Source organism: Dipodomys merriami, unplaced genomic scaffold, assembly GCF_024711535.1.
Source record: "Dipodomys merriami isolate MVZ:Mamm:240054 unplaced genomic scaffold, mDipMer1.0.p SCAF_249, whole genome shotgun sequence".
Classification (NCBI taxonomy): domain Eukaryota; kingdom Metazoa; phylum Chordata; class Mammalia; order Rodentia; family Heteromyidae; genus Dipodomys; species Dipodomys merriami.
This window is the reverse complement of record NW_027203926.1, coordinates 1,048,347-1,074,949: the sequence shown is the minus strand read 5'-3', so window position 1 is coordinate 1,074,949 and position 26,603 is coordinate 1,048,347. Positions and strand designations below refer to the sequence as shown.

At 40.0% G+C, this 26,603-nt stretch overlaps 1 protein-coding gene across 1 annotated transcript in view; it reads left to right on the top strand.

Moving 5' to 3' along the window:
• Positions 1 to 25,429, top strand: part of LOC138836113 (cytochrome P450 2C25-like) — a 32,586-nt gene extending 7,157 nt beyond the window's left edge. Inside the window, exons 2-9 of the mRNA XM_070034603.1 lie at positions 3,382 to 3,544; positions 3,730 to 3,879; positions 5,942 to 6,102; positions 7,747 to 7,923; positions 11,615 to 11,762; positions 15,398 to 15,585; positions 16,654 to 16,795; positions 24,928 to 25,429. Coding sequence (XP_069890704.1) covers positions 3,382 to 3,544; positions 3,730 to 3,879; positions 5,942 to 6,102; positions 7,747 to 7,923; positions 11,615 to 11,762; positions 15,398 to 15,585; positions 16,654 to 16,795; positions 24,928 to 25,109 — 1,311 coding nt within the window. The 3' untranslated portion in view covers positions 25,110 to 25,429. The remainder of the gene's footprint in view (positions 1 to 3,381; positions 3,545 to 3,729; positions 3,880 to 5,941; positions 6,103 to 7,746; positions 7,924 to 11,614; positions 11,763 to 15,397; positions 15,586 to 16,653; positions 16,796 to 24,927) is intronic.
• The last annotated feature ends 1,174 nt before the right edge of the window (positions 25,430 to 26,603 follow it).

Below are 26,603 nucleotides of genomic sequence, written 5' to 3'. Positions count from 1 at the left end.
TTAAGAGTCAAAGTTACATCTGACAAACTTGTAAGAATCCTCTGTGCTTTGCTCTGGACTTGCTGGAAACTTAAAAAACCTATAAGAGCAAACTAGAATAGCAATTATTTTGGTAATCCTAATTTTTCCTTTGTGCACATTGAGGCCAATGTTAAGAACACCTTTACAGTTAAACTTTATATCCAAAAATCCATTTCTAATAATTTTTTTAAAACCTCTTATTAATCACCTTTAATATTTTATACTTTAGTTTTCATTTGCATTTTGAAAAGATCCCTTGAAATCTTGAGGCCAAGTGTCACTCATTGCCTCTTGGTTGCTTGTTTTAAAACAGACACACATTAAGATTTTTAAACTCAAATGACAATTTTTCCCTAATGCAAGAATTATAGTCACCTTCACTATATCACGAAGCTAGACTTAACACCTTTATAACTTTTAAAAGCATCTTAATTGTGGAACATAATTGAAAGTAAGCCACATTATATAAATAACTTTTTAGCCCTCTTTTAAGGCCTTCCTAATTTTAATGTTAACACATCCAAGGGGAGGTTTTAGCAATACTAATCAGATCATCACATCACTCATTTTAACCATCATGTTTTCAGTGTCTATCTGCAGAGAAAAGAGAGAACAAAGATGGGCCACTCAGCCCCTTCTATGGAATGGCCACACACCCAATCTGACTCTTTAAGGTTAGATGAACTGTGTTTGCGTCAGCTTGCCCTCTTTCTCCATGTGTGGACTCCTCCCAGGGCCTGTCCCACCCTGCATGACCAGCTGAACTGCACTTCGGCTTGTTCACCCTTCACCCCTAAAGGTCTTCTGTTGGCTTCTAAGTTTTTCTCCGTCTCTTCTCTTGGTTTTCGAATGGAATACACAGTTTTAGACAGACAGAACAGGTAACATCTTTGACAGTGTTAAACTAACCTTTACATTTAAATTTTTAATATTTATCCCAAATTTTAGCCAAGGGAACTAGATCCCAAACAGCCAATGCATTTTTGTTAAGCCAGATAACTTGATTACAGTATAAACAGTCTTATGCATTTTAAAACATTAGTCTTTAAATACCAGATTTTCTAATTTGCAAGTTAAAGTATTCTTACAAAGCCATTTAAAACAATGTGAAGATTTTTTTTTTTTGGTCAATGTCCAAACCTCATAACTTTTTGAATTTTAAATTTAAACTCACCCAACTGTTACAGCATGCTGACAATTTTTATCTTTGAACACGTTCACAGACACACACAAAACACTCACACAGATCTTAAAGCACGCAAAAATCAAAATCAGTTGTACGTACACCTTTTAAAGTTTTTAAACAAAAATTTAAGACAGTATTTCTTTTAACTAGGTACCTTTGTTGGACGTTATTTTCCCAGAGCTTGCTTATCTAGCAAGGCAATTCACTAATTAGTCTTTTGAATCTTTGTGCTGTTCTCATTCAGCAAGCTGAATCCAGAGTCTGCTGAGTGAGCCTGCCACACTCACCCAAATCTTCCCTACCTCAGAAAACATAAAACGAACACACACACTAAACAAGACAAACAAGTGGCCACAAAGACAAAATCAGGTCTCAGTGAATGGGGCGACATCTCACCACCATTCACTTACTAGGGGACTCAACACCCCTACTCACCTCAGGAGGATTTTTTTTTTCTTTTTTCTATTTAGATTCCTGCAAGCATTGACCCAGGGGCCTTCCAAGGTGGAGGAGAATTCCCAGTCATCTTGGGGCAAGGGAAAAGAAAAATCCCTAGCGGCCGTCCCCTCAGACTGACAGGTTCTCCCCCACGCTCAGACCCCCTGAACCAAGGCCCAAGGCTGAGATCTAACTGGGGCCACTCTCAGGTGCTCAGTGGCAATTTCATAATTGACAAACAAGCAAGTTCCTAAAACCTGACAATCTGGGCTCGAGCTGTAACTTTTTTCCAGTGATCTAAAGTCAGACTTAAGGGGGTTGTTAGTTGCCGCCCCTTCCCTTTAAGGACAACAAGACAGACAACAGAGACAATTAACACTAAACAGAAACAGAGGAAACCAGACAGGCGCTGCCCGGCAGTAGAAGGACTGCAAACAGAAAAGGTAACTTCAGATGGGAGTGGCCATCTGAACATGTTTTTTGTTTATGATAGCCTGAGCCTCTGCCTTATCTATAAATTCAGCCTTCCAGGTTAAATATTGACCTCTGGTCAGGACCAATTGTACAATCTTATTCCATTCATGAGGCAGCAGGTGTCCTCTGTTAAAATCAATAAGTGGTCACCATCTCTTCCCTTTTCTACCTCTTTTAAAATGTCCCTGATAATCCCATAAAAACCAAAAAAGGCCTCGGGAATTTTTTCTCCTTTAGCCGCTAAATCATTAATTTTTTCCCTACTTTACTCCAGGTAAGGGGATGAATATCCGGGCCACTCAAAATTAGCCAAGGACATTTTTCCCCGACAAAACAAAAAAAATTTTACAAGATCCTTTCTTTTACTCTTATTCCTCTCTCCCTAATAGCTTCCTTTATTTCCTTTATAAATAAAGCCTCTTTAGACAGCTCTTTGCCCATGGTTCCTTGAACGGCAAACTTACCTCAAGACTTCCCACGGTGCACGAGTGATGCGATGTGGGCGTCTCTACCCTAAATGATTGGGGATCCCCGTCTCCAGCGCTGTCCGGTAGGCCACCGTGCCTCGAGCCCCACGTTGGGCGCCACTTGGCCCGTCCATAGTTTCAGTTATTCGTTAGGCTCCAGGAGGCACCTCCTAAAAACCAATGGGGGGTGAGAGAGAAACGAGACCAAGCGCATAAAGACAGTCAGTCTGAGTCGCGTCAAGGTCTGCTTTATTGAGCTCGGGGTAGGGTTTTTATACCCACAGGGGCGGTGGGAAGGGGAAGAATGAAAAAATTTTGCAGAAGCAAGGGTGAGAAGTCCCGGGGTCAGGGATGGGTCATGCTTTTCCTTTGGCCTTTGTGCTAGTCTTTCTAAGAAATATTTATGGTTAGCCAGGCGCCATTTGCTTAGGGCTGGAGATAAGAGAAATGTTTATGGTTAGTCAAATGTTGTCTGCTTAGGGCTGGAGGGATATTTATGGTTAGCCAAATGTAGTTTGGTTAGGGCTGGAGGAATCTTATCTTTCCATACACTTTCTTGGCTCCCAACAGTGTATCAACTGCCTGGTCCACTGCATGGCACAGTGTAGGCCATCTCTAAATGACAGCTATAACAGACCCCCTTTATAACGTATGAACTTTGGAAATATTTGAAGTTGTGTTTGCTAAAATAAAGAAGCATAAAAAATACAATAATGGTATCAGTTTTGTACAGGCTCAACCTAAGGAGCCAACAGTGACTTCTTTCATTAGTATTTTTTTCTTCTGATTTTCCAGTTCTCAAAAGTCTATGGCCCCGTGTTCACTCTGTATTTGGGCATGCAGCCCACTGTGGTGTTGTATGGATATGAAGCAGTGAAGGAAGCTCTGATTGACCATGGGGAGGAGTTCTCTGGAAGAGGCAGATTTCCAGTGGCTGAGAAATATGGTAAAGGCCTTGGTAAGTGTACTTATGCATGTGTGTGTATATTTGTGTGCTGGGCAGAGGAGGTGGTGGTAAGGAGGATGGAAAAAGAGGCCAGATGGGTTCTTTACTCAGCGTTTGACCTTTCCTGTGGCTGTCATGTTTTGGCTTCCTTTTCTTGCTTGATTTCTCCATCCATGTTTCTGCTTCCTCTCATTTAGGAATTGCTTTCAGCAATGGACACACATGGAGAGAGATGAGGCGCTTCTCACTCATGACCTTGCGGAATTTTGGGATGGGGAAGAGGAGCATTGAAGAGCGTGTTCAAGAGGAAGCCCGCTGCCTCGTGGAGGAGTTGAGGAAAACCAAGGGTGGGAGCTGCTTTATATCACTTCTTTAGACACGGTTGTCAAAGGCTCCATTAAGTCCCTTCTGTCTCAGATAAGGATTCTTTTGTTTTCAAATCAGAAATTGTGAATGTGAATTTTCTTTTTTTAAATTATGCTGATACTGTGGCCTTGAACTCTGAGTTTTAAACTCTTGCTTAGCTCATGTCTGGTGCTCTACCATTTGAGCTACACCTCCAGTTCAAACTTGTTGCTGGTAAGTTACTATAAGTGTCATAGGTTTGCACATATTTGGCCATCCAGGGCTGGTTCCCAGATTTAAGCCTTCTGAGTGAGGTAGGGTTTTAGTCATGAACCACACCAGTCTCTGACTAAATAGATGCATGAGTTTCATTTCTGAGGAGTTAAGGAACAATGCATGCCTCTTAACATAATTCAGGGTACGTAGTGAAGTCTTTTCAAGTCAGTGTATGCTACATGAACAGGGTGGCAATGACCCTATCAACCCTCAGAGACCCCCATATAAATGCAGCTATATGATATGCTCATTTTCATTGACATTTCAATGATTCCTCAGGTACCCATGCCTGCAATTTTGGATAGGCATGATGTGGTGTAAGATATGATTCTCTTTGCTTTATTATCTCTGATTAGAAGTCACATAAAAATTATTTTTCTGCAAACATAGAACAATTGTTAAGAGCAACATTAGTTATTTCTTCTTACTTAGGACTTTAGAGTTTTTATTTTCACATGTTGAGTAACTATGTGCTCTATCATGAATCTGTAAAATACACAGATTGATTAAATGATTCAATTAGCTATATTTCAACTATTATAATTCTTTATCCAGCCTTCTTTTACTATATTCTAGCTCAATTTTCAGTTTTGCCTATCACTTTTCTCCATGTTTATTAGATTTTTTGTTGAAAATCTACGGTAATTACTCCCATAACCAAATCTACTAACCTGTAATCACAATGATAGGATTGTCCACATGGATTCTAATGACCTGGCTTTTTGACTTCATTCTTCCAAATAAAGTGGAAGACTGAAAATCAGATTTAACCTATGAATGACTCACACATGCAGTCATAAAAAAATCTCAATAACTTACCAAGTAACCATTTCTTTCAAAGTTAAAACAATTTTCTGAGAGCTTAGACTCATTTCAATCTTTAAGTAACCCCCATACATGAAACCAACTCAATGAATATTCTCCATTTCAAATGTCCACACCCATTCACAATGCTGTTAATTCATGATCACTTATGTCTATGATTTAAACTCAGTAACACCATACATATTCATTATTTTCCCAGTGGCAATTTCACTGTATACAGAGTGCAAAAATAATTCTTTCATTTATCTGTCAAATGCTAGAACCACAGAGATAGATGAATTTAAAATATATCAAACATATTATTCATCCCAGAATTCCAAAAGGTCAGCCTTGTCTGTAAGTTAAATTTGGTGTTTAATTAGGAATACTGTCTTTATTTCCTAAGGAAGAAATTTGCTTTTAAATATTGAAATAAATAGGAGCCTCCCATTTATTAATTTTATGTTTTGTGTGCCGTACCTGGCTTTTATATTTAATAAAAAGTTTAAATTTAGTTATTCTTAAAATCCTCATACAACATGAATGCATTCTGTTTTTTTTTTACCTTGGTTCCTTCTAGTATTTGAACTTTAGTACAGTCTATCTTTTTAGTTCCTCTCCATTGGTGATTCAAAAAAACTACAGGTACCTGATATTCTCTCCCTTTCTTTCTCAGTGTTGTGTAGTCTATAGGCTTGGGAAACAGATGTATTACTTCTCTGAAATGTTGATTATTAGCTGCATGAATGTCTTTTTTTTTTCTAAAATAGTGTACATCTGGGATTGAATGACTATAGGTAAATGCAATTATTTTGCTCTTTGGTTTATACTGAAAGTTCAAGTAAAGTGATATGCTGGTTTAATTCAAATGGGATATTTGCATGTTAAAGAAATTTATAAGTAAAATAGTAATAAAATGGTAAAGATGACAAAGGCTGAGTACAGTATTTCATATGCATATTTCATTTGTTTCTGACTCTTCAGGCTCACCCTGTGACCCCACCTTCATCCTGGGCTGTGCTCCCTGCAATGTCATCTGCTCCATTGTTTTCCAGAATCGTTTTGATTATAAAGACCAGAACTTACTGAACATGATGGAGAAATTCAATGAGAATGTCAAGATTATGAGCTCACCATGGATGCAGGTAAAGCCAAGATCTTTTCTTCCTAAGAAAACACTTGTGGTTTTTTTTTCAACAGACCCAAATTAAATAAGGGTGAGCACTAAGGTGAACACCTGGACCCAACAGTGCTATCTAAAGAATGGTAGCGTGCCATTCAGGAAGTTACTGCCTATGGCAACGTGTTCTAGCATTTTCCCTATTCTATTTTGGTAGTAGCTTCAAAGTTTCTGGTTTTATATTAAGATCCTTGATCAACTTTGAATTCATATCACCACAGGGCAAGAGAAAAAGTTGTAGTTCATTTTTCTGCAGTTCCAAAATAGAACAATGAAGCTTGTTGGAAGTGGTTTGGGAAGCAGGGAAGGGAAGGATGAGGGAGAGTAGCAGAGGCGGTGAGTCTCATCTAGATATATTGCATAGCTGGGCCCTGTTGGCTCATGCCTAAAATGCTAGTTACCCGGGAGACTGAGACCTGGAAGATCAAGGATTGGAGCCATCCAGGGCAGAGAACTCTGCCAGATCTCATCTCTCAGTGCATCAGCAGAAAACAGGGCAGGAAATGTAGCTCCAGTAGCAGAGCACCAGCCATAAGGAAGAAAACCAACCAAGAGCCTGAGGCCCTCAGTTCAAACCTTGGTACTGACACCCAAAGGAAAGATGTATTTCATTTATATATAGACATGTCAGAATGAAAGCCTTTGATAACTAACTAATGATAATAGAAATGGAAAAAAAAGAATATCCAGTAAACATTTGAAAGAGATATCTAAGTTTATATTTTATATCCATTAAAAATAGTCCAAATATAGGATTGACTCAAGCTAATGAACTCAAGCAATTAATTTGATATTTCCCATTAAATCCCAAAGGGATATTCCTTTAAATTGCTTTGTTCAGTTCCAGATAGATGCCTAGTGGATCAGTGGATATCCAGGTCCTTAGTGAAGGTTTACATTTCCCAGAGGTTTGTTTTCCAATCTGACATCTTATACTATTCATGCTATTACTGGAAAGAAGTATTTTTCCTCAGAGAGGAAGCATATTAGAAACAATGGAAGCTGCTAGGAATCACTGAGTAGGGTCAGAGTGTTTGCTGATTCCACTGTGATCCTAGAGGATGAAGTAGTCTGGGGAGAAATGAGAAAATTAATTTATAAAAAATCCTCACAATGTCTTCCCTTGTACGATTCAACATGACCTAAACTCTGCAAAAATTAATAATTATGTGATCATGGAGAAGTCAGAAAATCTGGCATGAGACAGTTTTAGGGCATCCAGTCATGGGAATTGAACTCTGGGCTTGGGTGCTGCCCTTGCGCTCTTCAGCTCAAGGTGAGCGCTCTACTGCTTGAGCCACAGCGCCACTTCCAGTTTTCTAGTGGTTTATTGGAGATAAGCATCTCACAGAATTTCCTGCCGGGGCTGGCTTTGAACTGAGATCCTCAGATCTCAGCCTCCTGAGTAGCTAGGATTACAGGTGTGAGCCACGGGCACCTGGCTTTTAGGGCATCCTTGAATCCCTCTCATTTTATATGCTCCTTCAAAATTTCCCTTTAAAATGGGAGCCATATATCATTTCTATTTACACCCACGTTTTCTATAATATGTATAGTACGTTCATGCAAATATACTTTTATTTAATAAATTATTATTTTTAACTTTTAGATCTACAACCTTTATCCTGATATCCTTGATTATGTACCAGGGAGCCATAAAAGAATACTAAAAAATGTTAATGATGTAAATAGCTTTATTTTGAAGAAAATAAAAGATCATGAGGAATCACTGGATGTTAACAATCCAAGAGACTTGATTGATTATTTCCTGATTAAAATGAAACAGGTAAAATGTTAAAATTCTGCAGTTATTTGAAATCTTGAACATTTTGTGTCACATTGAATAGTGGGTGTTACTAAAGATGTTTAAACAGTCAGACCAACAGTGCTTGAAAAAATAAGCTATCAGTTATGTAAATGAATCTACACTAAACATCCTGGGAAACAAAATTAATTTGTTAAATAATTAGAATGCATTTACTCTTTTATTGTATAAAAATTGTCTGAATAAGGAGAATGAAAATGAAACAGAAACAGTTAAACAGAAACAATTGCCATGCAAAGTATTGTATCATTATATAAAGACGGGTGTCATTATTATATAATGTATAGAATAGAATGCCAAATTAGTGTGGACTTCCTATATGTTCTGTAAGATAGAATTGGCCTTGAAGAAATAATTCTGGAATGATGCTTAATTGGTCATGGTTCATCATCCTTAAAAGTTTTTTTTGTAATATTTAAAAATATATATGCATCACAGTATTATATTACTATACTTTTCATTAACAAATTAATTGTACAATGACCTCATTTGTGATATTTTATAGATGAGATTAATGTATTTTAGTCAATTTATGTCTTCTATTATGAACTATATAGATTTTAGTGTGTTTTATTTTTTTTCACATAAACATATAATGAAATATACTATATAGGTAACATATATATAAAATGCACATAGATAATGCCTAGGTGTTGGATATATGCATAATACTGCAATCAACTAAGTATAGTTGATTCCTTCTTAGTTATCATGGGGTTACTATAACAAATTTATGACAGCCTTCTGTGAAATTATAGCAAATTCGCTTCTAACTGAACATTTAATCTTTCCCCGGCCTCCAATTGCATTCTTGTTAGGTTCTTTTTGTCACAAATGACATCTTTAATACATTGGGTATCTATAGCATTCATCTAGGATTATTGCCTTAGGTATCTCCTTTAAAATGTGTATAAATTAAAAAAGAGTTTGAATACAAAAATATAGTATAATTAGCATTCATATTTATCTGTAGGGGCATAGATATAACAAGGATGCATACATACTTCTTGATATGGCATGTATTTGTTTTAGTTTCAGCTTTAGTTTCTACTTGAAAACTGACTCCCTTTAGCAATTTTTTTTTTTTTTGTCAGTCATGGGGCTTGAACTGTGGGCCTGGGCATGGTCCCTCAGCTCTTCAGCTCATGGCTAGCACTCTACCACTTGAGCCACAGCACCAACTTTCGGTTTTCTGGTGGTTTATTGAAGAGTCTCATGGACTTTCCTGCCCAGACTGGCTTTGAACCTCTATCCTCAGATCTCAGCCTCCTGAGTAGCTAGGATTACAAGTGTGAGCAACTGCTGCCCAGCCCCTTGGCACTTCTTATATAGTAGATCTATTCATGAGAGACTCTTCTCTTTTATTTATCTTTTTTTTTGGTCAGTTGTGGGGCTTGAACTCTGGGGCCTGAGTGCTGTCCTTCAGCCCTTCAGCTCAAGGCTAGTGCTCTCCTACTTGAGCCACAGGGCCACCTCCAGTTTTTTAGAGGTTTATTGGAGATAAGGGGCTCACGGAGTTACTGCATGGGCTGGCTTTAAACGGTGATCCTCAGATCTCAGCCTCCTGAGTAGTTAGTATTACAGGTGTGAGCAATAGCACCTGGCTACTTTTATTTATCTTAAGAGTATTAATTTCTCCTGCATGATGGTAGGATATGATATAAAATTGGTGTTTTAGTCCATGACATGGAATGATTAGGTTTTCATTCATTTAGATTTTCATTCAGTTTTCAATACTTATACAGCCCAGATTATAATAGGGTATGTGCTTTGAAACTATAAAATCTCCCAATTCATTTTGACAGATGAAAGTTTTAATATTGGTGGTTGAGCACAATATTTAGAGTAATTTTAACTTAAGATTTAAGAGTAATTGTAACTTGGTGATCATAGAAAAGTCCATACAATAGATATTACCAAAGTTTGTTTAACTTGACCAATTTAAAAAGCACCTGAAGTTGATATTGTCAAATGAGATGAATCTTCTCCTAGCAAGAACAAATGTTGAGAAATTCACTTTTTAAAAATTATTTCATTACATAATATTAGCTAGACTACAAGTCATCTGGAGATTATAAAAGCATGATGGATTTAATGTTGGCCCAGGGATCAGTGAGAAAATGATGTATTTTGACCATTTAATGATTTCCTCATTCAATATTTAAAACTTCAACCTTGGGCTGGGAAGTTGGATCAGTGGTAGAATGCTTGCCTCCCATGCATGAGGCCCTGGGTTCGATTCCTCAGCACCGCATAAGCAAAAAAGCCAGAAATGGCTAGATGCCTTGAGCTGAAGAGTTGAGGGAGTGCGCCTAGGCCCAGACTGACACAAAACCCACCCTCCAAAAAACCCAAAAAACAAAAAAACAAAAAACTGCAGCCTTGTTGGCAACCTAGTTTCCCACCATCTTCTCAGTCCTTGGCACTGCTTTATGCATCCTCTCTCCTTTGTTCGAAGACAAGTTAATGTGAACACCTTTTGTCTTCATGATTAGTGTCTCTTCAGCTCATGCATTCCTAGTCCTTCCTTCTCAAGTTCCCTAGACCCCCGACTTCGTGCTTCCCATCTGATAGCCCATCTAGTTTTTTATTTTTTTGCCCATCCTGGAGCTTGAACTCAGGGCCTGGGCACTGTTCCTGCACCTCTCTGTGCTGAAGGCTAGCACTCTACCACGTTAGCTATAGCACAACTTCTGGCCTTTTCTGTTTATGAGGTACTGAGGAATCAAACCCAGGGCTTCATGCATGCTAGGCAAGCACTCTACCACTATGCCACATTCCCAGCCTCCATCTAGGTGTTGTTTGTTTGTTTGTTTGTTTGTCATGGGGGCTGAACTCTGGTCCTGAGCACTGTCCCTCAGCTCTTCAGCTCAAGGCTAGTGCCCTACCACTTGAGACACAGCACCATTTCTGGCTTTTTTCTGCTTATGCGGTGCTGAGGAATGGAACCCAGGGCCTCATGCATGCGAGACAAGCACTCTATCACTGAGCCAACTCCCCACCCCTTTCCAATCTAGTTTTGATGAACTAATTCTTACTTCTTTTGACCTTTAGGCTTTGCTCCTTTTAGCATTTTTCACACTCAATATTGAGCATATGTAAATTTTTGATACAAGAAGTTAAATTGCAACTGGGAGCTAATAACTGTAAAGCTAGCTATTCAATTGGTTGGGATCTGAGGATCAAGGTTTGAAGCCAGCCTGGGCACAAAAGTCCCAGGGACTCTTATCTCCAATTTAAACAGTAAATAGTTCGAAGTGGATCGCCCTAGGCTTGAGCCAAAAAGTTCAAAGACAACACCCATTGCCCAAGTTCAAACCTCTGGCCCACTACCACCACCACCAAAACAGTTTAATTGCAGATTCTTGCTTCAGGTTTACACCTATGTCCCTGATTTTCCTAGTTCTATTAGTCAATCTTCTGATACTTTAAAATTAGAGAAAATTCACTTATTAGTGACTTAAACTTTACTGTATCGTTTAGAGTAACGACAGCACAGTAGGCCTGAAGCCTTAGCCTCAGCTAGTCACCACCCCATGTCATTGTGCTTTTCTCTTAGTCCTTTATTCTACAACTTCATACCACTGTGAGATACTGTAACTTCAATGTCATCACATGTGCTGGTAAATAATATAATTGTATTAAATCTTAGGACCAGGAAAATCACAAGGAGCCATCAGAATTTACTACTGAAGGCTTGACAATGGCTGCATTGGATTTATTTGGTGCTGGGACAGAAACGATAAGCACAACACTGAGATACTCCCTGCTGCTCCTGCTGAAGCACCCCCATGTCACAGGTAGGTGAATTCCAGGAAAATATAGGAAAGACACTGCTAGCGATTTGCATTGCCAGTTGTCTCACAGCCCAACATCCTGTGCCATCAGCTGACATCAGAGAGAAGTGATGAGGACAGGCTATAGGAATAGGAACAAGACTGTGCTCTGGTGTCCAGATTTTATAGTAAGTAATTATTGGAAAACAGGTTAAGCATAAATTGACATAAGTTACATATTGATTTTACACCAAAAATTCCAGTTTTTATAATAGGCAAGTTTTTTACTATACCTTTCCTTATTCTAACAATTCTAATGTTAGCATAGACCAAAGAGACCTCTTGTCACTAATACATAAGTACAAGTCCTAGAAATTAATGAGGGTGTCTGGGACATGTTCTAAAGACAGACTCATTAGAAAGGTATTATTGCGGCAGAAGCCATACCTGAAGGATTTTTACAATTTCAGAAGTCTAACTTTGTGAAATTTATGTTTTATAAAGTAAGGATTTTAAAAGACACCCATAATTTTTCTATTACAATGTTATTTTATATTTAAAGAGTTCTAGTTGAAGAAATACTGTGGAAAGATTTAGGAAATAATGATAAAATAATTTTAAATGAGAATTAGTCCTATGATTAAACAAATGAGAGGAGAATACTAGACAGATAAGAAGTCATATCCTTACAAATATCCTTACCCTCAGGGTAGATGTAATTGTAAAATAACTGAGCCAGATACATGATACTTTCACCTAAATGTGATAACAGGAAAAGTTCTAAGGGAAGAAAAACCAAGCTATGTCTATAAAATTCCCTTAAAGTTTCCTATTTAGAAATAACAAGTGTTGAAGAAGATAAAAAACGCATTTAGCAAACAGACTCTCTATACTCACCACAGCTCCATTCATCAGGTGAAAAGAAAGACTCTCTCTCCACAGAAATTTGAACCTGGGAAACTCTGTACTCAGAAATTTTGAGTAAAGACAGTGAAGTGTAAAAATGAGAGGTCTGGTAAAGCCCTCTTGTTGTTTGTGATGCACACTTTTTATCTAATACTTGTTTCCTGAAATTCATCAGAAAAGTATATCCCCAGAGTGAAGAACTGTAAGAACCTCCATTTACCAATTTGATAGAAGATTCTCTCCAAATGTGAAGCAGAACAAAGGGAATAAAAGCACCCACTCTGCATAAGGTTGTAACATTTCAAAACACCAGGATTAGAAAGGTCATCACAACTTCCAGAAAGACACAATTAAGTCTTATGTAAAGAGAAGGTGGAGATTGCATAAGAATTCTTTCTTTCTTTTTTTTTTTTTGGGGGGGGGTCCAGTCGTGAGGCCTGAACTCTGGGCCTGGGCATTGTCCCTCAGCTCTTCAGCTCAAGGCTATTGCTCTACCATTTGAGCCACAGCGCCACTTCCAGCTTTGTTTTTTTCAATCAAACCCAGGGCCTCAGGCATGCAAGGCAAGCGCTCTACCACTGAGCTACCTTCCCAGCCCCTACATAAGAATTGTTAAGAGTAACTACTACCTATGTATTGATAAGAAAAGGTGGAAGAGTTAGACTTCCATATCACCTTTAACCTCATATCCCATTTTCTTTGTTTTCCCATAAAATATAATATAATGTATTTCATTCAGCTATCTAAAACCAAGATAAAGAAAATTATGGACTCCAGAAACTAGGACAGAAAGGTCATGGAGTACTCTCAGACTGTCACTGAGGCTGCTAGAAACTCAACTTAGGAAATAACCACATCAGAACAAACCAGAAACCAATGATGCAAGGAAGGGAGACGCTGTGAATGAAGAAGACATGGACAAGTGTCTTACATTTCTTACTTACTGAGCATATATTGCGAGACATTATAAACACCTATTTGTATATTTGCAAATAATTCTAACTCAAGAAATAGAAAATCATGAACTGATATAAAAGACAAGGGAAGTAGAATAAATAGAAAGTAATCCTAGTTTTCACTCAGGGAATGATATTAATTAACATTAGCAATGTCAATGAAGTGAGGAGAAATGTGCATATGTATCTCCACGTATCTATTGTAGATGTGGCTAAATATTTGAGATAGAGATGTAAATGCAAATTTTGGTCTCACATATTAGGAAATCCATAAATATTCTCTAAAAGTGATTAAAAAAATCAACCAGGCACCTGCACCAGTGGCCCATGCCTGTAATCCTACCTACTCATGAGGCTAAGATCTAAGGATCATAGTTTGAAGCCCATCTAGACAGGAAGGCCTGTGAAACTCTTATCTGCAATGAACTACTCAGAAAAAGCCAGGAGTGTTTCTGTGGCTCAGGAACAGCACAGCACCCAGGCCCTGAGTTCAAGCCCCAAGTCTGGCAAAAAAAATGGGGGAAAAAAAGAAAAAAGAATGAACCATTATTTGGAAATATGAAGATAAGTTTCCAAGGCAGATACTAGAATGTCCAATATGGGGATCATTAGAAAGTGGTCATTTAATAGTAGTATTATTGCAAATTACACACATGCATGCACAAACAGACACACTATTTGTATAATGTTTAAATCAAAACATTGGTTTTTACCTTAAAATCAAACATTGGTTTGATTTTAACATAAAGTGTTTCTTTTTTAAAGGACTGTCATTTCTTCTTCTGCATTTTTATTAGTGTAAATTAATTGTACAAAAACAGTGCTGATTGGTAAGAAATGTACGCATTATCCTGCCCATGTAATTGTAACTCCTCTGTACAGTATGTTCACAAATAAAATAAAATAAAAATAAAAAAAAACAGTGCTGATACTTCCATATATATAGGTATATATACACACACACACAACATAACCCTCTTTTGTATCATTCAGCAGTGTATAAAAGAATTTTAATTCAACACATCAGTTCATGAGTTACAATGCATCTTCAACAATTTCACTCCTTACAATGTATTTTAATCAGAATTTTCACTTACTTGTGCTCTGTTTACTTTTTGAATTATATTTATTTCTTTCCATATCAATTATAGAAGGTAAATTCTTTCTTTAAAGACATGATTTCTTCTATATATTAATATAGATTGAAAATCACTTTATGGTGAATCACTGCTTTTACAGCAAAAACATTTCTGAATTAGAACAAAATCGAAATATTTTATTAACATCTTAAACATCATACTGTTGTCATTCTTAGAGCCATTTATATTATTGTCTAGCCCATGGATTACCATTCATATTTGTAGAGATTTGGGAAATCTGGAGATATAAGTGAAGATAATAATGTTCTCAAAAATATACTTTTATTGTTAATATTTTATTCCCCTTATTTTGTAATGTTTTATGATAACAGTAGGAAAAGTATATAGTACCTATAACAATAAAGGTATTTTACTTTAATATTTAAGGTACATTACATGTACATGAATAGTTTTTTGTTTTTTGTGTATTTTTTAACAAGAAGCTAAATTCTTACGAATATGTTAATGCATTTAAGGCTACTTAATAGGACAGTGAGGTGTGTATATATTGAAGTCTAAGCATTCCATGGGACATTTATTTTTTTTTAACTTGAATCGTGTTCAGATACATAAACCATGAGTTTTATGAAGCACTGACTTACTCTGATCAATGTGCCACTTTTCTCCTGTTTCACCATTTCTTATTATGTCTCACCAGCTAAAGTGAAGGAAGAGATTGACCATGTGATTGGCAGGCACCGCAGCCCCAGCATGCAGGACAGGAGCCAAATGCCCTACACAGATGCTGTGCTGCATGAGATCCAGAGATACAGTGATCTCCTACCAATGAGCCTGCCCCATGCAGTGACCTGTGATGTTAAATTCAGAGGGTATGTCATCCCCAAGGTGAGCTTGTTTCTTCTATCCCTGAGCTTCCAGAGACCCTGAGTTTCTGAGTTGCTTTTTTTTCCTTTTTTTTTGGGTCAGATCGTGAACTCTGGGCCTGGGCACTGTCCCTCAGCTCTTCAGCTCAAGGCTAGCACTCTACCACTTGAGCCACAGCACCACTTCTGACTTTTTTCCCTCTGCTTATGTGGTGCTGAGGAATCGAACCCAGGGACTCATGCATGTGAAGCAAGCACACTACCACTGAGCCACCTTCCCAGCCCTCCACTGAGTTTTTAATTTGATTTATATAGCTTTTAATTTCCAAAATAGTAGTTTCTTTTTTTTTTTTTTTTAAGATTTCTGTATCTTTATTGAAGGCATTGTTTGCCTTACTTCATTCAGATATTTATTTGTATTGTCTTTAAATTCACTCATGTTTTTATATATGTCCTTTTTCATTTTATTGATCATTCTTGTAGTCTTGTTTTGAGTTCTTTGGGCTTTCTTCTTCTTCAGTACCCTTTATGTCTATTTCTATAGAATTGTTAAACTTCGGAGATATTTGCCTTTTTAAAATATTTTCCGTGTTCATATTTATTAGTTCTGAAGCCAGTTCATTGGTTGGAAGTCTTCATTACCTGTAGACAAGAAGATTGAACTAAGTGATTTTCATTTTATCTTAACTATTTGTTTTGATTTTTGTTGGTCATGGGGCTTGAACTCAGAACCTGGGCACTGTCACTGACTTTTTGCTCTAGAGTAGTGCTCTATCACTTTGAGCCACAGCTCCACTTCTGGTTTTCTGGTGGTTATTTGGAGATAAGATCCTCACAAATTTTCTTGTGTGGGCTGGCTTTGAACTGCAGTCCTCAGATCTCAGCCCCCTGAGTAGCTAGGTTTACAGGTGTGAGCCTCTGGCACCTGGCTTTATATACATATATAAATATATATATATATGTATAGATCTATATAGATCTAGGTATATATGTAAAGATCTATATGTAAGTATATATAGATATAGCTCTCTCTACATATATTATATATATTATATAATTAGCTTAGCTCATCTGTGTGTATTATTCCCAGGGCACAACTGTATTGCCATCATTGACGTCTGTACTATATGACCACAAGGAATTCCATAACCCAGAGATGTTTGACCCTGGCCACTTTCTGGATGAAAGTGGAAACTTTAAGAAAAGTGACTACTTCATGCCTTTCTCAACAGGTAATAAAATTTTATTCCCATAATTCAAAATAACTTTGGGGGCGGGAGGGGGATGTCAGTTGGAACCTATATAAATCCTCCTTTGGGACTGATACATTTGCCCTAAGCTTGTGATTAGGAGCAGCACTCTCAATGCCCATGTACTTTCTTGTTCATGATGCATCCTCACTGTTTGACCAGATCAGTGAGGCTTCAGTTTCTCTGTGCATTTCTTCCACATTCAGCAAGGTAAAGCAAGCAATTCTGGCATTCTTTCTTTACATATTTCATAATGATCTCTTCCTAAACAGTAAAACTCATTTAGAATGGCCTCACTCACAATGAGAAAGATGATCTCATCACAAGTCCCTCCCCCATCTTTCTGGCATTTATCACTCTCAGGCTCCTCTACAGAATGAAATGTCTCCCAAAAGACACGGAAGAACACCAAAGAACGGTGAGGGAAGATCATCACAGATTACAAGACATCAGAATTTGTAGCGTGGAGTATTAACAAATTGATCACTTTCTTGTACCCCAATATTAAACAGAAAATGGACTAAGCAACATTGTAAGACATTTTGGTACTTCAAAGGGGACAGAGAGTAGACAGAAGACAGAGCAGAGCATTTTTAAGAAAGTTATGAACCACAAGAGCAGACCATTTACCCTCAGCCCAAAGTGTCAGAAAGTGTCAAATGACCTTTTGCACATATCAGGGACCTGTGTCAGATATCCCACAATGATCACAGACCACTGTGCTCTTCTTTTGATCCAAGATATGTATCTTGGATATTGTATCTCGACACCTGCAGTATGTGTGCTGTGTGTCTGGCCAGGGAGCAGCCTTCCTGTTCTGATGCTGTGACTTTTTGTCTTTTTTTTTTTGTTCATTTTTGTTGTTATTGTTGTTGGTTGTGAGGTTTGAACTGAGGGCCTGGCTGCTATCCCTGACCTTTTGTGCTCAAGGCTAGAGGTTTGAGCCACAGCTTCATTTCTGGTTTTCTGGTGGTCAATTGAAGATGAGAGTCTCATCCACTTTCTTAGCCCATGCTAGCTTCAAATCACCAACCTTAACTTTCATCCTCCTGAGTAGCTAGGATTGTAGGCATGAGCCATTGTTGTCCAGCTAATGCTGGGACCTTTGATATCTGCTTTATATCAGTCACATAGATACCATGGGGAAAGCAGCAATCTCTCTTCAAATAATCACTTGATTACACAAAGGGAAACATTAAATAATGAGAAAATTATGCTTTCAGATGATTTTGTGCTTCAGTGAAACTCTGGATATGGTATTTGGGAAACTGACTGAAAACAAGTATTTTTTAAAATATAGTATTTCACTTTAACTTCATTTATTTTTTGTTTGTGTAGTGCCAAGCATTGAATGCAGGGCCTCATGCATACTAAACAAGCGCTCTACCACTGTGCCACATTGCCAGGCGAGGGCAAGATTTTATGGCTTGAAGGAAACAAAATGTGGTCTGGGTCTTGGTGTCTGTAAGGAAAAGTATCATAGACTAAAGGAATTACAGGATATAATATATTTAAACTTGTTTACCTTAAGTGGATAAAATGGAGAGTAGAGCTGTCAATATTAAAATGTAAAAAGTGTTCATTGAACATTTTTCTAGGCACAGGTTACATGAGCAATAGGAATGGGTTTTCTTAGAAAAGCACAGATATCTCTAGAAAATACAAAGTTTATCAAAATTTTATAAATAGAATAATAAAACCCCATGAAAATTGTAATAAATTAAAATCTAGTATTATTTTAATTCCTCACCAACACTTCATAAAAGAATTATTAGCATCCTCATTTAATATATGAAGAAACTAAGGCTCAGATAGTTTAAATAACTCATCCACATGGGTAGTAAGTGACAGAATCAAGATTTGACTTTTGAGTTTGTTGGTTCTTCGTCCGTCCCACAAAAGACAGACGGGGTCCGAGGAAAGGTAAGTGCAGTGCTTGCCAGTTCCCTAGCCTCCCTCAGCCCAGGAGACAATCAGACACAGCAGGGAGCCAAATCCAGCAGGCAGAAAAACTTGTTTATTAACAGAGAGCAGCCCCTTTTTTAAAGACAAAGAGGATGGGTGCTATGGTAAGGGAGGAAGAGGAACCAATCACTGTCAAGGTCACACCCTGTCATTCACCTGAGCCTTCATGGGCTGGTTAGGTACTGATCAGAAGATCAATTGGGGCCTGCCCACTCTACCCTCTCCCAGAGCCATCTTGGCTGGCCATGTGCTCTTCAGTAAATTAGGCTCTGCCCACTCAACCCCCTCCCAGCGCCATCTTTGCTGCCCATGTGCTCCACAGATTCCCCCCCCCCCCTTTTTTTTTGTTTTAATGACAGACCCACCTAGCACAGTAATAAACATCAGTCCCACCACAGTTAGAAATGTCCGAAGCAGTTCAATTAATTCCTGGGCACCTGGTGTCTTAAGTAAGCCAGTTCCTTGTACGTGCCTTTAAGCTAGCACAGTGGTCAAGATGACCTTTGAGCTTTACTGTCAGCTCCCAATTGCTTCCAACATCATCTCCCCCGTCTTTGCTTAAGGAAGCGAACCCGCCTGTCTTAGGTTGGGTGGATCGCCTTGTCTGCCTTACCCGTCATCGGGAATTTCTTCAGAGCGAAGCTGAAGGCCCTGTCTTAGGTTGGTCAGACTGACACCCCCTCTTACCCGTCTCTGGCTGCGATTCCTCTGGGGGGGGGAATTCATTCATCTGGAGCGTGATAACTGGCTGGCTAAGCTCATAAGAGTTTTGTAGTGCACGTATAACGCAAGGAAGGCATAGAAAAACCATCAGCAAAAGCATTCCCAGGCCAGGAAATGTCACTACTAGTCCTTTAACCTTAGTGAAGGATGGGATAGCAGTCTTTGCCACTTCAGAGTCCAGAGGTGGGGATTGTTCTAATCTAGCTATTTGCCTGTGGGGTTGGACAAAATCTAAGCTGGAAGCATAACAAAAGGTGGTTGTTTAACAATAAGTATGGATTCAATGCCGCTATACAAGCAATTAGTAAAAGAACAATTAAAGCAGGTAACATTAAAATAATTAACTCCTAAAAAAATATTAAACAGTCCATAGGGTGGTGATCAAAAATGAAGGTCAGGCAACCAGGTGGAAGGGACAGCTTCTCTTGTGGTGCTCCTGACGATTTCTGCATTGCCAGCGTTGATCACTGCCCAGGTCACTCGCTGAGGTTGATGTAGATTCCATAGGGCTGTTCACAGGATCGGGAGAGTCAGGACAGCCAACATCTGGAGTATCGCCATCTGCAATTGTTAGAGAACACAAGAGAGCTTCTCAAGGGCTGGTTGCCCTTGGGGATGGTTAATAATTGTCTTTCTGGCTTTTGTCTTTAGCTTATTCTTGGGCATCCTCCTGTATAGAGGAAATGGGTAAAAACTTAAGGTTCCTGGCAGGGATCCAAATGGGAGCGGACTCCCCTATGGGGAAAACGCATCCAAATCCCCTGCCCATAGTAACTAGGGGGTCAGGTCCTCTTCATTGTTGTGTCAGGGGGTCCTTCCACCTGACTTTCACTTGGGGCTTAGGGTTTAGTTGTCCCCAGTGCTTCTGAAATCTGGATTCAGTTGCCCCTTTTGAAAAATTTAAAATCAAAGCTATCTGTAACTGTATATGGGGGCTAACTCCCCCTTTTTTGTTTTATAGGCTATCAGAATACAAATTAAAGGGTTTTTGAATGTCCTGAAGGGCCATAATTATGGCCAGCATTTCCTTATATTGTAATTGTACGGACAGAAACCCATGGCAACAGCCAGTTGATTTCCCCTAAAAGACTCTGAAGTTGGGTTAAGGTCAGAGAGGCTGGAATATCCAGCAAAGGCTTAAGGGGGCTGGCCTGAGTCAAGCTAAGGTGGGTCCCGAGCACCTTAAAAGGAGCTACCTTTTGAATTTTTCAGAACCTGGGCCAGAAGGCCCTCCAGGCAGCTTGGGTCTCGGTGCCCCAGAATTATATCAAACCTCCGATCAGGCTGGGAAAAATTAAGTGAAGGTATAGAGAAAGCAAACTTCTCGCAGTCATCTGGATGCAGAGGGATAGAGAAAAAACAATCTTTAATATCAATCACAACCAAGGTATATTCTGAAGGTATAGCAGGAGTCCAGGGCATGCCTCTTAGGGGCGTTCCTACTAGCTCCATCCTTTCATTTACCTTCCGTAGATCTTGGAGCATCCGCCAAGTCCCGGAGGCTTTTTGAATAACAAATACGGGTGTGTTCCAAGGACTTAAAGAAGGGCGGATATGCCCGAGGCTTATCTGTTCCTCCACCAGAAGGTGGAGGGCTTCAAGTTTAGGTTTGGTCAATGGCCACTGCTCCACCCAGATTGGGCTTCCTGGCTTCCACCTAATGGGAGGTACTTGGGGGGCAGTGGCCTTTAGGATTGGGGGTGCACCCGAGAGGGTCCCCTATGTTCTTCTCTGTAATTATGAACGTTAAAAAAATGTGATGTTAGGAAAACAAACCCTTAAATATGTATTTTAATGTTTTCATTTCTTTCATGCATGTATTTCTAATGCATTTATAAGATTATTTCTTTGTTGCTTTGTATGTCCCTCCCCCACAGTGTAACCCCCGCTTTCACTTTATTTGATGTCAGTATAACATGTGGAGGAGATGGGGACAAACAAGTCATTTAAGGATTCAGGTGGACCTGTTGCAACAAGGAGAATTACAAAATGTCATGTCAAAGCAAGCTTTACAATGTCAGTGTGGGGGGGGGGAGGGGGTATGATTGGGTTGGGGGGGAGGGGGGAGGCTGGGAAGGGAGGTGAAGGGTAAACAAAGGAGGAGGCTGCAATGCTTGGTAAGAAATGTATGCATTATCCTGTCAATTTAATTTTAACCCCTCTGTACAGTATGTTCTCAAATAAAATAAAATTAAATTAAAAAAAAAAAGCCATCCCAGGCCAAAAAAAAAAAAATCCCCTTCCTTAACTCCCTCTAGATCCTGTTTAAGCCTTTGTGCTTCTTCCCCATCCAGGATATCATCATATGATGCTCGATGGTCTGTAGTGACCACGGCATCCATTTGTCTTAGCATATCTTGCCCTAGTAAATTGGCAGTGAGGTTCTTCGCCACTAAAGGGCGTATCTTTCCCTGTTCTCCATCTGGGCTAGTCCATGTCATAAGGGCAACCGTTTCTTTGGTCTGGGAGTTGCCCCCTACCCCCAATATCGGGGGCCCAGGTGCAAGCTTCCAGTCCAAGGGCACTTCCTCCTCCCTGAGTATGGTTCGGTCTGCCCCAGTGTCAATTAAGCAGTGAAACCTCTTTCCACCTATGAGAATACTCATTTTAGGGCGGAGTCTGCCCACCAGGGGGATGGTCCAATGGACCTGGGCTGCCCTGCCATGAGGCTGCCTGGGCCTCACAGCAGAGGGGGTTCCTCCTTCAGTTAAAGAGGCTAGAGGATGCCCCTCCCCAAGTTTAAAGACTTCCCCTCTAAATCAAACTTGTATCCCTCCATGCCCCTGAGGCAGGATGTAGGGGGTGGTTTGCCCTCAGGCCGGTTGGCGGGGGATTGTTGTAAACAGTCCCTCTTAAAGCGCCCCTCCTGCCCGCATTTAAAACAAGTCCCTCTCCCCCCTGGGGTTCCTTGGCCCTGGGCTGCCGGCGTCTGAGCCTGTAAAGCTAAAGCTAGTGATTGGGACTGGTGCTGTTGCATTCCCACAGCCTGTGAGGCCACCACCCATCTGCTCAGGGAACTCTCTCTCAATCCCGCGCAGGCTATGCGGTGGTCTGCATTCATCCCTTCCCAGACCAGCAGCTTAGTAATAGGTATCATTGGTTGAGCCTGCCGGTTCCTCTCTGCCCGCACTCTGCATTCCTCCTTAAAGAAAGCACACCATTTAATAAACCGAGAACTAGTAAGAACGGCTCTGGCCACATCCATCCAGTCCTTAGGGGCACACGGGTGATAGGCAATGTCTTGTAATAGGGTCTGGGCCCAGGGAGAGTTTGGGCCATCCTCCGCCACTGCCTTGCGGAGCTCTTTAAGATCCTTAGCTTCCCATGGATACCATTCCAAGGGCCTGTTAGCCCCTGATGCCACATTGACCGGATACGCTTGGGGAAGCGAATCCTGTGGCCGAGAGTCTGGGCTCTTGGGTGGCCCTTCCTTTCCAGGGCTCTTGGGTGGCCCTTCCTTTCCAGAGGAGGTCTCCGAGGAGGTTACTTCCCCGGCCCTCGGCCCCTCCATAGAAGGCTGGTAGGGGTCTGGGTCTTGCAAGTCCCTCTCGCAGGTCTCGTAGGGCACCGTACCTCCCCTCCAATCAGGAGAATAGGGAGAGAGCCTAGGACCGTCAGTATCAGCTGGGTCAGAGGGGGTAATATCAGCTGGGTCAGAGGGGGTAATTTTTACCCTCGTTTTGACTTCTACTGTGCATGTCTCAGTGCGTTCTCGATCTGATTTGACCCTTTCCTTTTCCTTCTCACTTCCCAAGTCCTCCTGTACCCCTTCTAGGCCTGATGTTGCCTCTTCCTCCTCCTTCTGTGATATAGCATTACCCATATTTAGGGTTTCACTTACCCCGAGAGACCGCTTAGCCTCGGCCGGTATCTTTTCCTTTCGTGCCCCCGTTGGGCGCCAGATGTTGGGTCTTCGTCTGTCCCACAAAAGACAGACGGGGTCCGAGGAAAGGTAAGTGTGGCGCTCGCCCGTTCCCTAGCCTCCCTCAGCCCAGGAGACAATCAGACACAACGGGGAGCCAAATTCAGCAGGCAGAAAAACTCATTTATTAACAGAGAGCAGCCCCTTTTTTAAAGACAAAGAGGGTGGGTGGTATGGTAAGGGAGGAAGAGGAACCAATCACTGTCAAGGTCACACCCTATCATTCACCTGAGCCTTCATGGGCTGGTTAGGTACTGATCAGAAGATCAATTGGGGCCTGCCCACTCTACCCTCTCCCAGAGCCATCTTGGCTGGCCATGTGCTCTTCAGTAAATTAGGCTCTGCCCACTCAACCCCCTCCCAGCGCCATCTTTGCTGCCCATGTGCTCCACAGAGTTGACATTGAAAGCAGTGTTTCCATGGGATGAATTCCACTTAGAGTCAAGGGAAGGTCTAGTCCTCCACCCCTATATGTATATCACGCCACAGACCCAAAGATTTGAGGAAATCCCAAAGTACATGGTCACAGGCCTTCCTGATAAGTAAGGTTAATAGTAAGAGAGAAGAAATAGGAGTAGGCCTTCAGGTTGAGGATAAACAATTCCTCATCTCAACTGCCGGGAAAAAATAAGATTGGAAGCTTAATTGTCTTCCCGAATTATGATTCCTTCCTTTTGCAGGGAACATAGTACAGGATTGTCTTCCAGAATTATGATTCCTTCCTTTTGCAGGGAACATAGTACAGGATCTGACATACTAATTCAGCAACCTCCAACTCAGTATAGAGAGAAAGAGAAAAAGGGCAAAGAGAGGAGGAAATTTTTTTTTTTTTTGGGTCCGATCGTGGGGCCTGAACTCTGGGCCTGGGCGCTGTCCCTCAGCTCTTCAGCTCAAGGCTAGTGCTCTATCACTTGAGCCACAGTGCCACTTCCGGCTTTTTTCGTTTTGCTTATGTGGTGCTGAGGAATCGAACTCGGGGCCTAAGGCATGCAAGGCAAGCACTCTACCACTGAGCCACCTTCCCAGCCCCAGGAGGAAAAAATTTTAAAAAGAGCATTTGTCACATAGAAATATTTAGTAAAAGGTTTACATAAAGATGGTAATCTATTTTTCTTTTAAATATAATTTGGTTTGCCTTTGGATTTTTTTTTTAAAGACAGGATCTTAAAAATGTAGCTCAAATTGGTTACCAACTCAAGATTCTTCTGGCTTAGCCCCCCGTAGTGGAATTACAGATGTGTGTTGCCGTTCTTAGATTATAAACAAAAATAACAACAAAAACAAAACTTTTAAAGATGTATGTTAAGATTACGTGTTAGGTAGACAAATAGTTTCTCTGCCTTCCCTGTGTACTTCCATGAATCTATCTGCTATGCAATTGGTAATTCTTTGAACAAACTTTGACACTTTATTTTGCCAGTTACAAATGCAGTGCTTCATACTCTCACACTTCCATACATGAAGTCATTTCCTGCTTTGACTTTTTTTTTTTTTTTAATTTCAGGCAAAAGGGTTTGTGTTGGAGAAGGCCTGGCCCGCATGGAGCTGTTTTTATTCCTAACCACCATTTTACAGAACTTCAACCTGAAATCTCTCGTGGATCCACAGGACCTTGATACCACTCCAGTTCTGAATGGGTTTGCCTCTTTGCCACCATCATACCAACTGAGCTTCATTCCAGTGTAAAGAAGAGCTCTGCTGTCTGGCTCCAGTTGTGCAGCAATCTGCAGTTCCCTCCTCTGAGCCACCACTCACCTTCTTCCCCTGCCAGGGATGCTTTCCTGTCCTCCCTTCTCACATCTCCCCTCTCCCTCCCAATCAAGGAAGATCCATTCTCCATTTGGGAGGGTTTCCTGTGTCACTGTACTATCATATCTATAGTCCCCTTTGTTTAGAATATCCTAAACATAGTCTTATTTACCACCCCACCTGTTAATACTTACCTAATGCTGATTTACTAATATGCTAGGATGGCAAAACCATAAAATGATGACCATGTGACAACACAGACTCATTTCTCTGTATATTATCCATAATATTATTTTTCATGCCTTTGGTCATTGTTGGACTTTGCTACTTTGTTCAAAATTCAGTGACACAATGAAACAAATGAGTCCCATGTTGTCCCCATTACAGCAAGCACTGGCAATGGGAAGGGAAGATGGTAGGAAAACTCCTTGGCTATGTCACCTGTCATATCTGGAGATGTGGATTTAACAAACAAAAGCAATGTCCAGAAGCAGCTCCTCCTGGAGGAAAATGTTGTGAGACAGACATAGACAGAATAAACATTAAAGGCTAGTGTTCACATCTTTATTTTGGTGTTAGTGTGAACAAAAAATAAAATCAAAATACTCTTGTCAATTGATCTTTGCACTTGAAAGGAGATATGATTTTGTTTTCATGTTGATAATCATCTGCTTTATAATTTTTATTTATGCACATCAATTGTACATTTTAAGATGTTTCATATCTGCATACAATTTACTTTGACCATACCATTTTCCCTTCACTTTTGGCAGTACTAAGTTTTAAATTCAGGGCTTTGTTCTTCCTAGAAAAGAACTCTACTGATTGGACTATCTCCTGCATCTGTTTTTCTACTTTGTACACATTGTTTTACACTGAACATAAATGTGATAACAGTTATAATAAGGGCACTAAATAATTTCTCCCATTTCATTTTTGAAACCTTCACAATTGTGCATCTAATGCACAATTTCCCCTTCCTTCTACCTTGTCATGTATCACATGAGAAGTAACATCATTTATCCACTCTGCTGGTCTCATTTCCCAGAGGAAGCCCCTTGGCACAGCAATTTTTAAGCTAATATATTTTGGCCTAGATAAATACACCATCTGTACATATATCAATGAATTGTTACATATACAAGGTATATTTATACAGGATATAAACATATATTATATATGGTTTTCCATGAAATTGGGTTCACTATAAAATATATTGAACAGGTACTGGTAGCTCATGCCTGTAATCCTAGCTACTCAGGAGACTGAGATCAGAGGATTGGGGTTCCAAGCCAGCCCAGGCAGGAAAGTCCATGAGAATCTTATCTCCAATTAATCACCAAAATGCCAGAAGTAGTGTTGCGGCCCAACTGATAAATCACTATCCTTGAGCAAAAAGCTCAGGGACAGTGCCGAGGCCCTGCATTGATC